The sequence below is a fragment of the Sus scrofa genome, chromosome 1 (genome assembly GCF_000003025.6).
Source record: "Sus scrofa isolate TJ Tabasco breed Duroc chromosome 1, Sscrofa11.1, whole genome shotgun sequence".
Taxonomy (NCBI): domain Eukaryota; kingdom Metazoa; phylum Chordata; class Mammalia; order Artiodactyla; family Suidae; genus Sus; species Sus scrofa.
In genome coordinates, this window is record NC_010443.5 from 33856412 (window position 1) to 33870221 (window position 13810).

General features: G+C 33.9%; 1 protein-coding gene across 1 annotated transcript in view; it reads right to left on the bottom strand.

Annotated features, from left to right (window-relative positions):
* Positions 1-13810, bottom strand: part of LAMA2 (laminin subunit alpha 2) — a 594330-nt gene that overhangs the window by 91000 nt on the left and 489520 nt on the right. Inside the window, 2 exon segments of the mRNA XM_021084463.1 lie at positions 11441-11593; positions 13073-13236. Of these exon segments, the coding sequence (XP_020940122.1) occupies positions 11441-11593; positions 13073-13236 (317 nt within the window).

Consider the following 13810-nt stretch of genomic DNA (forward strand, 5'->3'; position numbering starts at 1 on the left):
CAGTGCAGCTCAGATTGAACCCTCCCTGGGAACTCCATATTCCAAAAAGACAAAACAAACAAAAACAAACAAAAACAAAAAAACCCCTAAAAACAACTATCAACACGTTTCCAAATTATCAATATGTTTTAAATTCCCATCAGCAGTGTATGAGAGTTATATTTGCCTACATGCTTGTCTATACTTGATACAGTCTGTCTTTTAAACATTCGAAGAGGTGTGTACATTATTTTGGCTTTAATTTGCATTTTTCTTGTGACTTATAGTGTTGAGCATTTTTATGAGCTTAATTTACCGTTCTTTGTCTAGTGTCTGTTCAAATCTTGTTCCAAATGTTTTACTGGGTTATTTCTACTGGGTTTTGAAAGATATTGATGCACAATATGAATATAAATCCTTCATTACACATGTAATTTACAAAGGTATTATTTTAGTAAGTCTGTAGCTTGTTTTAATAAATGGTGGATCTGATTTATTATAACTGTCAAGAAGTTTTTGCATCTGTGTTCAGGAGGGAATTGGTCTATAATTTTCTCTTTTTTGTAATACCTTTGTCTGGTTTGTGTCCTTCTAATATGGTCTCATGGAATGATGTGGGACATATTTTCTCTTCTTCCATTCTGGAAGAATTTATTATTTCTTCTTAATGTTTGGTGGAATCACCAGTGATGTCATTTGCAACTGAATTGTGTGTGTGCATATATGAGGTTTTAAAATACAAATGTAATTTTAATGATATAAGGTATTCAAATTATTTATGAGTGAGTTTGTAGTTTGTGATTTCAAAGAATTTGCTTTTCATTCAAATGCTGAATTTTTGGCATCAAGTTGCTCATAATTTTCTCTTATTATCCTTTACTGTCTATGGAAGTTGTGACGTCACTCTTTTATTCCTGTTGGATAGGTGACTCCTGAATTTTTCTGAGAGTCATTGATTTTTCAGATAATGATCTTCTTGGACTTTGCATCCAGCAACATGATGAATCTGGTGAAGTCCATTGCTATAACTTTCCTCTACTAATTTCTATCTTGTATTTGATATTGCCTGCCTTTTGCTTCAGGATACTGTTTTCCTGTTTTTAGGACCAATGATTTCTTCCTGATTCTTAGTCAACCATCCTGCTCAGATACAAGAGAGGGTGGTATATTGGGGTGTAGGGATAGTAGCAAGAAGGTAAGAAAGACAGGAGCAGGAATGATTGTGGATGGAGAACAAGTTTTTGGTTGCAAAGACGTAATTTTATGAAGGTATGTGAAGAGTAAGGCTGTTGGTTGGTTGGAGTCAGTTTCTGGAAGTTTGAATGTCAGACTAAGGAAACTAGACATTAAGCAATATGGAGACACTGACAGTTTCATCAGAATCTTAGTCCAGGATATGCAGAGCAGCTGTGAGAGGAAAAGGAGATATCAGTTGGCTATTGTAATAGTATAAGCCAGAGAAAAGAGAGCTGTAAGTTTAGGCAAGGGCATTGGAAATGAGAAGTCTGGGTTCAAGAGATGTGGAGGAATAAGACAGGTTTCAATGTTTCAAGAGCACTCCAAAATACTAAAGTAAAAAGCTGATGGCATAAAATTGTCATCTATAGCAGCATACCAACAATCCAGGTTAAAAGACAAGTTCATATGATAACAGAATGGAAAATACTAACATGTTATGGATGAACAGAACTGTTCAATTCACTGGAATTTGGAGAGTTACTTTCCCAACATTGCTTAGTAAGTCACTGAAGCACATCACAATATCAGGACAGGTGATGAAGCAGCATTTTCCAAGCTAATTATACTTCATACATATTTATAAGCATCACGTCTGAGTTTCTGAGCTGTGTCTACAGCATATGTGAAATATAAATGAGCTTCTTAGAACTGCAAGATACTTTGTTTTGTGTTTTAGAGATTGAATTTTTATAAATAATAAGTATCTCTGTGTTTATATATACACATGTGCAGTATGTAATATAAATTATAGAAAAGTTTTTATTATATCACACAAAATAGGATCTTTATTACATGTATATTGCTGTAATGTTTATTCATTATAATCATTTATAGAAAATGTGAGATAATTTAAAACATCATTAGAGAAGGAAAGCTACACGAAAACATAAAAATAATAGTCTATAAAGATTTAACAGAGGCTTGGCACCTAATGGCTTTTAATACATGTTAGTTTTCTCTTCCTACTATTGTTAAATATTCAAGTGATTGTTAAGGCACCATGGCATTAATTAATAGATGAATGAATTGATAGATTTGCCCCAATAAAAGTTTTTAGCTATCTCGAGCACCAGAATAAGCTCTGATTATTCAAAGATAGAAAGACTCTGCTTCTCTAACAGAACTTCAGTGGAGTGGAAGACAAACCAAAAACCCTTTAAAAAAAAACAACCCTTAAAAGAAAGTGATTACTTCCATAGTGGAGCATGGAAATATTAGGTTTCTATTGTCAGAGGAAATTCTCTTGGGGGAAGGAGATGTGAAGATGAGACCTGAAGTTAAATTTATCAGGATGATAAACCTGAACTGCATTGATTTATTTTTAAATAAGTAAATTTAAAAGTTATTGTTTATATTATTTATATATTACAGTTTTACTATTTTTCTAATGTTCAACTAACATTTTATATTTCTTCTAAATTCTGACTTCCTGAAAAAGTTGTGCTAAAGAGAGAAGCAGAATATTTTTTTTCTAAAGAAAGTACAAGCTGAAAATTCATCAGCATGTTTTATGACCTATTCCATTACTTCCTCTTTATGAAAGACTTTATTTTAGAAGACAAGTCTTAAGTCCAACATTAACACTCGACATTCTGGCACTGGAACTATGTCTAGTCACTTGTGATGGAGCATGAGAATGTGAAAAAAAGAAGTACACAGTATGTATAACTGGATCACATGCTGTTAAGCAGAAAATTGACAGAACACTGTAAAGCAGCTATAATGGAAAAAAAATAAAAATCATTATACAAATAAAAAATAAAAATAAAAATGTAATGCTTCCAGATATTAAAAAAAAAAAAAAAAGAAGACAAGTCCTGCACATTTCCAAAGTGGAGAGTGTGTCAGGATGGATGTGACTAGATGATTTTAAATTAAAAATCTTGTTAATAAAAAAAACCCTTCAAACTGTGCAGGGATATATGTAAGGCTGCAGATGTTTATGTAAAATATATATCAGAAGAAATTTATATTTGGGTATGTTAGACGTTAAAATCAGGGAAAAATTTCTTACTATAATAAAATAACTCTAGAAGAAATGGTGGAATCTAGTCCTATGTTCATTTTACAAATAAACTTTTGAGAATATTGAAAATGTTCAAGCGATTTTAATGATATGTTAAGCTATAAATAGTCATGTAAAACTGGACCCACTTGTACCAAAACTATTTGTACAGGTGAGATAAAAATATTATAAAAGTGAATATTTTGCGTTTGTGAGACTACATATATTTATATTTTTCCCTTTTGTTTGTTTGTATTTCCTGTATTTCTATAATGGACATGAGCTGCTTTTGTAATAATTAAAGAGATTATACACAACTTTAAAAAAGGAAATCACTATGTATTGATTTTAAAGATGTTTTAATCTAATCCATCTTTAAAAAATTTAGTATCTACAGGATACTAAATGAAATTGTGAATAAAAAAATGATTGCGGAAACAACCAAAGAAATGTCTTTGATCAGAAATGTGGTGAAAGGCTGTATTTCCTGCACTGTATAATGTCCCAGATGAAACAGGGGTTGCATGACTCTCTGGAGACTGAAAGCAACCGAGAGACAAAGGAGACCAAGGGATGAAATAGAAAATTCCAGAATTACTCAAGAGGATTTAGAATTCATGACTGCGAATTTTCAGCTTGATGAGAACACCAAGAAAGACAATGGAGAGTGTATTTTAAAGTAAATAACTAATTGAGAACAGTATCACCAACCACAACATGAGAGCCATTGCTCTGGCACCTCTGGGTGTCACTTGTTTGCTGCCACAAGGCAGGGACTGGACAAGCTGTTGAAGGGAGGATGTAAGGGTACACAAGGGGTCTTGATTTTGGGTAAAGATAAGGGAGAAACATCTACGATTTAGGGACTATTCTCAGAGGGCTTATGGTTTCCTTTCCATTTAATGTTCAGAATCAAACTCAACATGGCAATTTCACTTCTTGATTATGCTTATTCTTATGTTTATTTTTATATTTATTTCTATAGGAGAAATTCCAAATACCAAGTCTGAGAGCATTGCTGTCTTGAATAAATTAGTTTAAATTTATATTGCATTATAGCAACATACCATAGCATTTTTGTGTTGCTGACTGATGAAACAAATTCTTTGATTTAATTTTTAACATGTATGCCCTGTTTTTTTTTTTTCTTTTCTTTCTCTCTTTCTTTCAGGGCCACACCCATGGAAATATGGAAGTTCTCAGGCTAGGGGTCAAATTGGAGCTATAGCTGCTGACCTATGCCACAGCCACAGCAACGTGGAATCTGAGCTGTGTCTAAACCACAGCTCACAGCAACGTTGGATCCTTAACCCACTGAGTGAGGCCAGGGATGGAACCTAGATCCTCATGGATACTAGTTGGGTTCATGTAGCTGAGCCACAATGGGAACTCCTGCTTTGAATTTTTAAATACATCAAATGCTGGGTCATAACATAGAAGTTTGTTTCACTGCTTCCAATAGGTTTTTTAAAATTATTGATTCAAACAAGTGTATCATGTGCAGAGAAAATCACTGAAGTCACTGACTTTTTCATATTTGCTTTTGTGTGAATCACTCAGTTCTTAGATAAGTTGCTGAACTGCTGATGGAGAGAAAACACTGCTTACCAGTTTTACCAACAGATTCGATTGTCATACATATTGCGGATTTTTCTATTTTTCCATTATACTACCCTGGTATAAAATTTAAATTCTGATGATTATAGATAATAAAATAAGTCAAAATTACTGTTTGAATGACTTCTAAGTAATGGTTGACAGAATAAAATACAAGGTATGTGCAAGTTAAAGTTTAAAACTTGACTGACACTATATTTTATTGGGCCTTTTGAATGCAATGTGTATTCTGCTAATATTTGCACAGTCATTTATGTAGGAAATAAAAACTCAAAAATGACCTTGCACGTATTCTTTATGTATTTTGGTTCATCCAATTACACAAAGCAAATATTAAATGAGACATACTGAAGAGAAGATATGATCACATTTCTAAATAAATACTATTAGAAATACCTTAATGTTTAATCATACTATTGCAAGATTCACAGAGTTTAACTATATGTCTTATTGACCAATAGCAGTGGTGTCAAAAGAGTCCGGCTACATAAGGACTCAAAAACGAATACAAAAGAAGAAATTATTAGGAATAATACCACTAATATTAAAATAAATAATAGTAAAGAAAATAGTAATAATATGGAAAGGAAAAAATTACAATAAAGGAAAAGAATAAATTATGTAGGTAAAAGTTGGAAAGTATTTTTATTAGCATGACAACTAAAAACTCAAATGATTACTGCTGGTTTGAGGACAAGCTGAATTCTACTTACCATTATTCCTACGTATTTCATAATGCTATTATAAATTAAGTATAATAAATATGTGGTTTAAAAAAGATTTTTAAAAAACTTGAAGAAAAAACTGAAAATGTGGATATGCTTAACACCTCATACCAACAAAGAGTTCCGAAACACTGACTGTAAGCGCCATAACCACATCAAAGAAGGGTAAGAAATTACTTTAAGTAACTGGGCACTGAGTACTAAACCAGATAAAAAATTAAGTTCTAAGTTTGGGGATGGAATTTACTGCAGAATTAAGCCAAGCAAGGGATCAGAAGAAATTGCACAGCGTTTCTTAAACAAAATGAAAATACAGCCCACAGAGTTGGAGGAAATATTTGCAAATGAAGCAACTGAAAAGGGGGTTAATCTCCAAAATACACAAACAACTCCTACAGCTCAATACAGAAAAAACAAACAACGCAATAAAAAATCGGCAGAAGATTTAAACAGACATTTCTCCAAAGAAGACATACAGATAGACCAAAAATCACATGAAGAGATGCTCACCATCGCTAATGATTAGAGAAAGGCAAATCAAAACTACAATGAGGTACCATCTCACATCGCTCAGAATGGCCATCATGAACAAATATACAAATAATAAATGCTGGAGAGGTGTGGAGAAAAGGGAACCCTCCTTCACTGTTGGTGGGAATGTAAATTGGTACAACCACTATGGAAAACACTATGTAAAGTACTGCCATATGATCCAACAATCTCATTCCTGGTCATATATCCTTTAACCCACTGCACATGGCCAGGAACTGAACCTGTGCCTCTGCAGTGACCTGAGCCACTGCAGTTGGATTCTTAACCCGCTGTGCCACAGTGGGAACTCCTGTATTTCTTCATTTTATAACTGTTTTTTATTTATTCTTTTTAACATTTCAATAATTTTAAACACTTTTATATTTGCGTTCAGATTTTAGAATAACTTCAAGGTCATGTTACATACTTTACTTGCCTGCCCTCTTTCCTAGTGTTTATTTTATTTTTTGTCTTTTTATGTAAGTTTTCAGGCTAGTGGTTGAATTGGAGCTGCACCTTGCAGTAACGCTGGACCCTTAACCCACTGAGTCACAATGGGAACTCCTTTCCTAAAGTTCATAGTGATATAAGTAGGTACTTTTCTGTATCCTTCCAGATGCTCTGAGGGTTGCAAGAGCCAAGGCCAGTTCCCCAACTCACCTCCATTAAATTTTTAGCTTGTAGTTTGGACTTTAACCCATAGGCTTGTGGTTTTAGCAACTTATGAGAGACATTTTTCACAGCTGGAGGCGAGAAAAGCAACAAAGCTCCTTGGCATGGCCCTGGGCTAGAAGGAGTATTCATTGATGGAAGCAATTGTTTTGGTCTCATGGTTTTATATATTTTCAGTTAGTTAAGAAAAACTCCTTCTTTTGCAGTTTTAGGATGGTGTCTGTGACATCTTCTCTCCCTGCCTGGGCTTTAAAATCCCAGTCCCTAGACTGATGAGCTATATTTAGGGTTAGGGTTAGGGGTTAGGGTTAGGGGTAGGGGTAGGCTAGGTTACAGCCTATATTTATGTTATAAATTATATATGACTATATTTATGTTATAAATTCACTGAGTCGCAAAGGTACTGGCTCTAGAGTGTGCCATTCTCTTTTACCCTCATTTTTATTTTTAGATTTCCTTTTGCTTCTTCTTATAAAATAAAGTATATGTTAAATTTTGGGAGTTAGAATTTATTTAGCATTTCTGTGAATTTCTAACATCAGGATAGATATGAATTAATTCAGGCTACCATGTTGTCATGGCTTCCTGACTTTTTCTTTCTAGAATCCTTATTTTCTATCAGGGTTTTTATTCCCACTGATTTGTCACATAAGAGTAAATTTTTAAAAATCCAATTTATTCCATAGACTCTTGACCCTAAAGCAAGAAAAACCTCCTTTTGAAGTTTTCATGGATTTTTACTCTCCTCATATTAAGGAATCAACTGTGGGAAGTCATTTACAACAGTAGTTCATGTATTTATTAAGATCAGGCATCTAAGGCCTTAAGCTTAATTTCAGGTATATTTTCCTTCTGTATAATATCATTTTTTTCTAGACTTTCCTCCCATCTCTTTAGTTCATCTAAAGCCTACATATTACTAACACAACACTGCCCTTTACTAACTATCCCATTAGTATTGTTTCTATGAGAACAGGTATTATTTACAAACTGTCCTCATTTTGTTCTGTATTTTATATTATTTTTCCCCTAGATGTGCCTAGGAAAAATCATGCCTAAGATATGTAGATTCACGGCCCCCAGAAATAATGAGTAATTGTAGTTAGTGACAAAAACTGAATTTGGAGAATCAAGAGGAAGACCACATTGTATACTGGAGTTGAAAGCCTATATAAATTCTTCTCAGTTTCTACTGCTGATTCTTAGTGAAGATTAGACTAAACACGGAGACTGAGACTAATTGAGAAAGAAGATCCTAGAGAGAGAGAGAGACAGAGAGAGCGTGAGCGTGCGCACGCAAAAGAAAGAGAGAGGGGGAAAGTTTCAGACAATAACCATGACTGTGGTATAAAGAAGAGGGTACAGAAGCAATGGAAATCTTCAGGTGCCACGGGAAGTGAAAAAGTGATTCTTTTTTATTTAATGTAAGGTACCTAGGGGAAGGTGAGGACTGCCTAGGTTTTCTACGCTGAAATATATATCACAGAGCACATTCATTCCATTCACTTCCCAAAAGGGAAAGAGAGAGAGGAAGCAAAGAAAGGAAGGAGGCAACATTTCAGAATAGGGGGAGATTGTGTGATTCCTGCTGTGTGATGAGTCCTCATGGTCTTAAAGAACCAGAAGTACAGAATCCACTCTACATTACCTTTCTTTTCTTTGGTTGGTGTTTGCTATTTGGATATACTAGTTCCAGGTGCACAGGGTCCAAGAACATCTCAGTGAAAAAGGGCAGAGGATCTTATCTCCCAGTTCCACTGAAGCTGTGCCTATAAAAGGCCCAGCAGCATGTGACATCTATTTTTTAATCTACCTCTAAAATCTGACCCGGGTGATAACATAGGTTTCAAGTTCACCTGTGATCTGGGAAAATTTTTTAAAGGTTTAACTTTCTGCTGTTTTAGAGTTTGAGGACTTTTTATAGCATTAAAACAATTATGATTAGGAAAAAAAACCCTTCTAGATCTTCACATTCTATTTTCTAAACAGTGACATCTTCCCTTTCTCCTTTTCCTTGTACCCACCAACGAAGGTACTAAATGAGATGCTATCTTGGAGATTATGTGTAGGGAAAACAATCTTTTATACCAATAATTCCATAATAGTATTTTTCCCACCCACGACTAACAGAAAATAGTGTTTTTTTCCATAATGTCTGCACTTCTAAAATAATATTTCCTTTTGATATTTAAATAAATTTTATGTGTAAGATAAGAGGCTGTTGCTCTTTATGCAGAAACTATACTTCAAAATTTAATTGTTTATAAGCTCTACCTACTTATTATTTAATTAAAATAAAGGATCAAGTTTCTTCTCACTGATATTTTCCTTCCAATTCCATTGTTGATTTATGTGTGCATTATAAATAGGTAGACTTAAGCAGATTTTAAAAACTGAAGTGGCTTTCAAAATGCTGTCAATTATGCTTTGAGATTATTCTACTGTTCATTTGTTTCTTCTCCTATGGTATTTTCAATGCTTTTTTTCTTCTCATATTATCTCAAGTCCATTTTCTTCACAGTAGTAATTGGTTGTTTTATTGCTTGTCTAACATGTCTTTTATCTCCTCATATAAATTCCTGCTTTGTTTCTTTGTCCTTTGTTTCTAATTCATTGAAAACATTCTTCCTTCTTTGTAGGACCAGACTCAAACAACTCTTTCATACATAAATAATAAACTTAATCTTACTGCTCTGTGTTTTATCTATAGCTCCAGCAATAATACCAGCTCTTACAATTATGGAATGCTAGTACTATCTAGGTAATTGCTCAACTTAATGGCAAATATATTTCGTTTCCAGTACAATAGAACTATATTATAATGACTTATTAAAATTAAAGCTTTATTTATTCTGTTCATGAAGCACAGTCCAACAAACTTTCTGGCCAAATCAATCTTCTGTGTTTTGCTGGTAGCCATTTAATAAATTCGTGATTCTCTTTAGCATTTATTTTGTAATTTTTCAAACATTTAATTATTTTTACGTGGTTTATAGAAAGAGAGAAGGGAAAACAACAAAGGAACATGCTGTAATGCATTAAAACTTGTTCTAGTTTTATGTTTGAGGTTGACTAGTCTATCATGTATAAGCGTCATTATTGAAGAAAAGGGAATATTTCATGTTGGCATGAAAACGAGAGTCTCCTAAGTGTTAAGTGATGGTATTAAATTTTGGTGAAAATAACTGGCTCTCTTACAAAGAACGTTAGAAGTTTATAAAAATGAAGCAATGACAATAGGGAGATTTTTACTGGTACAAAATAAATAGGCATGAAAAATGTCAGTTGGAATGATATTCATCCATTGTCAGGAGTGCCTTCTATTTGCCAGGCACTGCGCTAGATGTTGCAAATGGTCATCAAATAAAACATAGGTCAGATAAAACTGGTAAACTTAAAGATTAGGATCTTCAAGTAGATTTTAAAAATGGTTCATTTTGAAAAGATAACCGAACATAGGGAAGTTTCTGTAATAACCAGGTCATGATTTTGAATAAGAAATAAACAGAACATATGGTATTATTAAAGCGCATTCCAGAGATACCAAAACAATAGTAATTGCTGATGGAATATGATGTTTTCACTATCATCATAAAAAAACCCTCTAAGAGTGTGGCAAATATCTTTAAAATCCCTGAGACCCAAGAAAGTATTTGAGCTCGGTACTAAAGCAAAGATAAGAAATATTCATCTGTTTATTTCTCCAATGTCCACTATTTATGCATATTCACAGTCAAATATTCAATCAAGTTTTTTTTCTCCTAAAATTCTGATGTATTTGGGAGATTCCATGTGGAGCCAAAGGCATAAATGAATGTTCTAAATATTTTAACTCACCATGTGCTTCCTATGAAATGAAATTTGACCTAAAATGGTATTACCGACATTTATCATATAACTTGTTTACAAAATGTTGCTCTCTATATAAAGGATAAAGATTTGAAGATACTCAGATAATGTGCTACACTTAGAATCCCCAAACTCGAAAATATTAATTGCAAATTTATTTTGAACAATGATAGCAGCTAAAAGTAGCTCTGAAGAGGTAAACATTCCAATTGATAAAAATAGTAAAAGTAGTTTAGAAGTATATGATCTGATAGGTTTTGTAAAATGTGCATCTTATAATCAAAACTTTACATAGAATTAATTTATATGTGTCTATAAGCAATGGTGTTAACTTCCAAGGCACTTTCTTACTGAAGACATTTGTCCAAATAGTGATAAATTTCCCTGTTTCAAGTCTTAAATTTGACTGTTTTTCCTTTATGAGTTGGTGACACAAACCTTTTTGGTATAATTTAAATTGTGATAATTTAAAGACCCTTATCAGTAGTGAGTGGTAAGAAGTGGGTGCTGAGAAAAGAGTTCTGCTATGATTACTGCACAATGAAATTTTATTTTGGATAAAATTTAGGACCCTGGCTCAAGAGTATATATATGTAGGTCTGGGTCATTTTGCTGTACAGCAGGAATTGGCACATTTCAAATCAACTATGCTTTAATTAAAAAAAAAAAAAGTAAAAACCAAAACATTTAAAAGGAGCCTTTGAAAATAAGCCAAAGCAAATATTCTAATTTACTAGGATTTTCCAGAGCTTATTTAAACTAGAGAAATTTAATATTAGGTACTTATTCAAACAGATTGACTTCCATTCTCAGTATATAACACTATTTGTTTCTTACCAGTTCTGTGGCTTCATGTGCAAGAACTTTGGCTTCTTTGGCAATTTTCTCAGCTTCATCAATATAGTCCTTAATATTGCTGTAAGCTTTGAAGGCTGCAGTGGCATTGAAGGAGATGTTTTTAGCCTCCTCAAGTATTCTGTTGGGGTTAACCAAAAAAAGAAGATCAGAGCAGTTGGTACTCAAATGAGGAACATCTCACAACAAATATGGCTTCTACATGATTTACGGCCAATATAATTATGATAATTCCAAATCATAGTGAGATATCTATTAAATGTACTATGTTGTAGTTTTCAGGGTTTTTAAAAAATTCTCTTTTTTTGGCCATGCCTGTGGCATGTGTAAGTTCCCTGGCCAGGGGTCAAACTTGCCCCACAGCAGTGACAATGCCAGATCCTTAACCTGCTGTGCCCCAGTAGAACTTCTATTGTAGTTTTCAGTTTAAATTCATAATCTTAAATCACCGAGCTATGAAACACTACCAACATATTTTTAAGTACCCATAGCATCCTCCAGAAGTTTCTGCAACCATGAGCACCATGCAAATACGAGCAGTTTGTTGATTGTTTACATGACTGTGAAACACGGTACAAGTTTCAGAGCACTTGTTCTACATTATTAGAATGAACTTCACAAAATCTCTTTGGAATAGGCGCATTTCTCAGATGAGGACAAATGAATCTCAGATGGTTATTTAGCTCGTCTCAGATCATATGACGACATGTCACCGTTGAAGGCCTTGGGGCCTGCATCTGCTGACTTCTAGTTTACTGCTCTGTATACAACTTTTCATGCTAAATTAGCAACATGTTAAAAAGGCTGTAAAACTGGTACAAAATGAATTGTGTATGAATTTTCCTCAAGGTCTTTAAACATTAATATTTCCCTTTGTATCAAGACTATTAAGTAATTGAAACAGAACATTACACACAGAGTTTAGTAAATACAGATTTACTTAGGAAAATCCTTCTTGGGGCTAAAACACCTATATTGTTCTGAAAATCCCCAAATTGTATGGGACGCACACCAGTTACACATGGAAACTGTTTACTAGTCAAATGCACCTCACCCCTTTGATCCTCCCTTATCGACCATATAAGAACCCCCACTATGGTGAGCTGTTATTTCACAGGGCAAATGTAGTGTCTCCCTGGAGTTTGAAAGAGAAAAATAAAAAGACTTAAAGGCTACAGATGGAGCCACATTTTCAAAAGCTGCCCTTTTAACAATAAATAGTTTTGATTTCATTAAAAATATAAAACTGAAATTTGGAGCAGAATGTGTGTTTATACATTATTATTTAAAATGCTAATAAGGCAACTGCTGTGCTCTCTAATAAAGAACAGAAAATATTTTTTCTAAGTGTAGCCTAAGGCAATGTTCACTCCCCACCATGCCATATTTGAATCCACTTTTAACTCAGACTTTTGATGCCTCTCCAGTAGAGCTTTGCCCAGACCCTTCTAATTAGGCTCTTCGGCAGAAAGGCCATGTAGCTCGTATGTTCATAATTATAAAAATCAAGATTTGAAAGCAATTCTCTACCATTTCTGTTAGTCAAAACTTTTGGACAAGTGTCAAGACACACAGACATTTTCAACAACAAACGACATACCCGTCAAGTACAGCAGATGAATCATTTAACTGAGCTGCATGGCTCTCAGCCTGGGACACCTTCTCAGCAAGCTTCCTGTCCTTTATTTCTTGGGAGAGGTCATCTATTTTATCTTGCAGATCCTCAGACATGGTTGGCAATTTAGTTTGAATGTCTTGCACATACTGATATGCAGAGAAAAGAAAGTATTTTTGAGTAAGTGGATCCAAGCCTCCTCTCATTCCCTAATTCTCTTAGAGATATAATTACACGTGCTTAGGTTTTTATGAAACTTCAAATTTACTAACCTAGCAAAAAGATTGTAGAGAATAAAAGCTGTTACTTAATGAAGAGTTTAGGAAACATCGGAAGCTAATTTATACCAAGAAGAACCTAACTATCTTTTTAAAAAAATGCTACTTTGTAGGTATGAATGCATAAATGAGTCATTAGGATGTTTCAGACCATTTGTGTTTCCATTCCCATGTAAGACCATATGTCAGTATCCACTGCATCAGACAGTACGTTAAAAGTCTATTTGTAGTTTTTCATTTCTCTTTTAGCTAGTGGTATATGAATATTGAAGCAGATTGTAAATGCTGCCCTAAGAACAAGAAAGGCCCTTCGTCAATATGAAGAAAAAAATATATAGGATTTCCCGTCGTGGCTCAGCAGAAACGAATCTGACTAGTATCCATGAGGACGTAGGTTCAATCCCTGGCCTCGCTCAGTCAGTTAAGGATCTGGTGTTGTCATGAG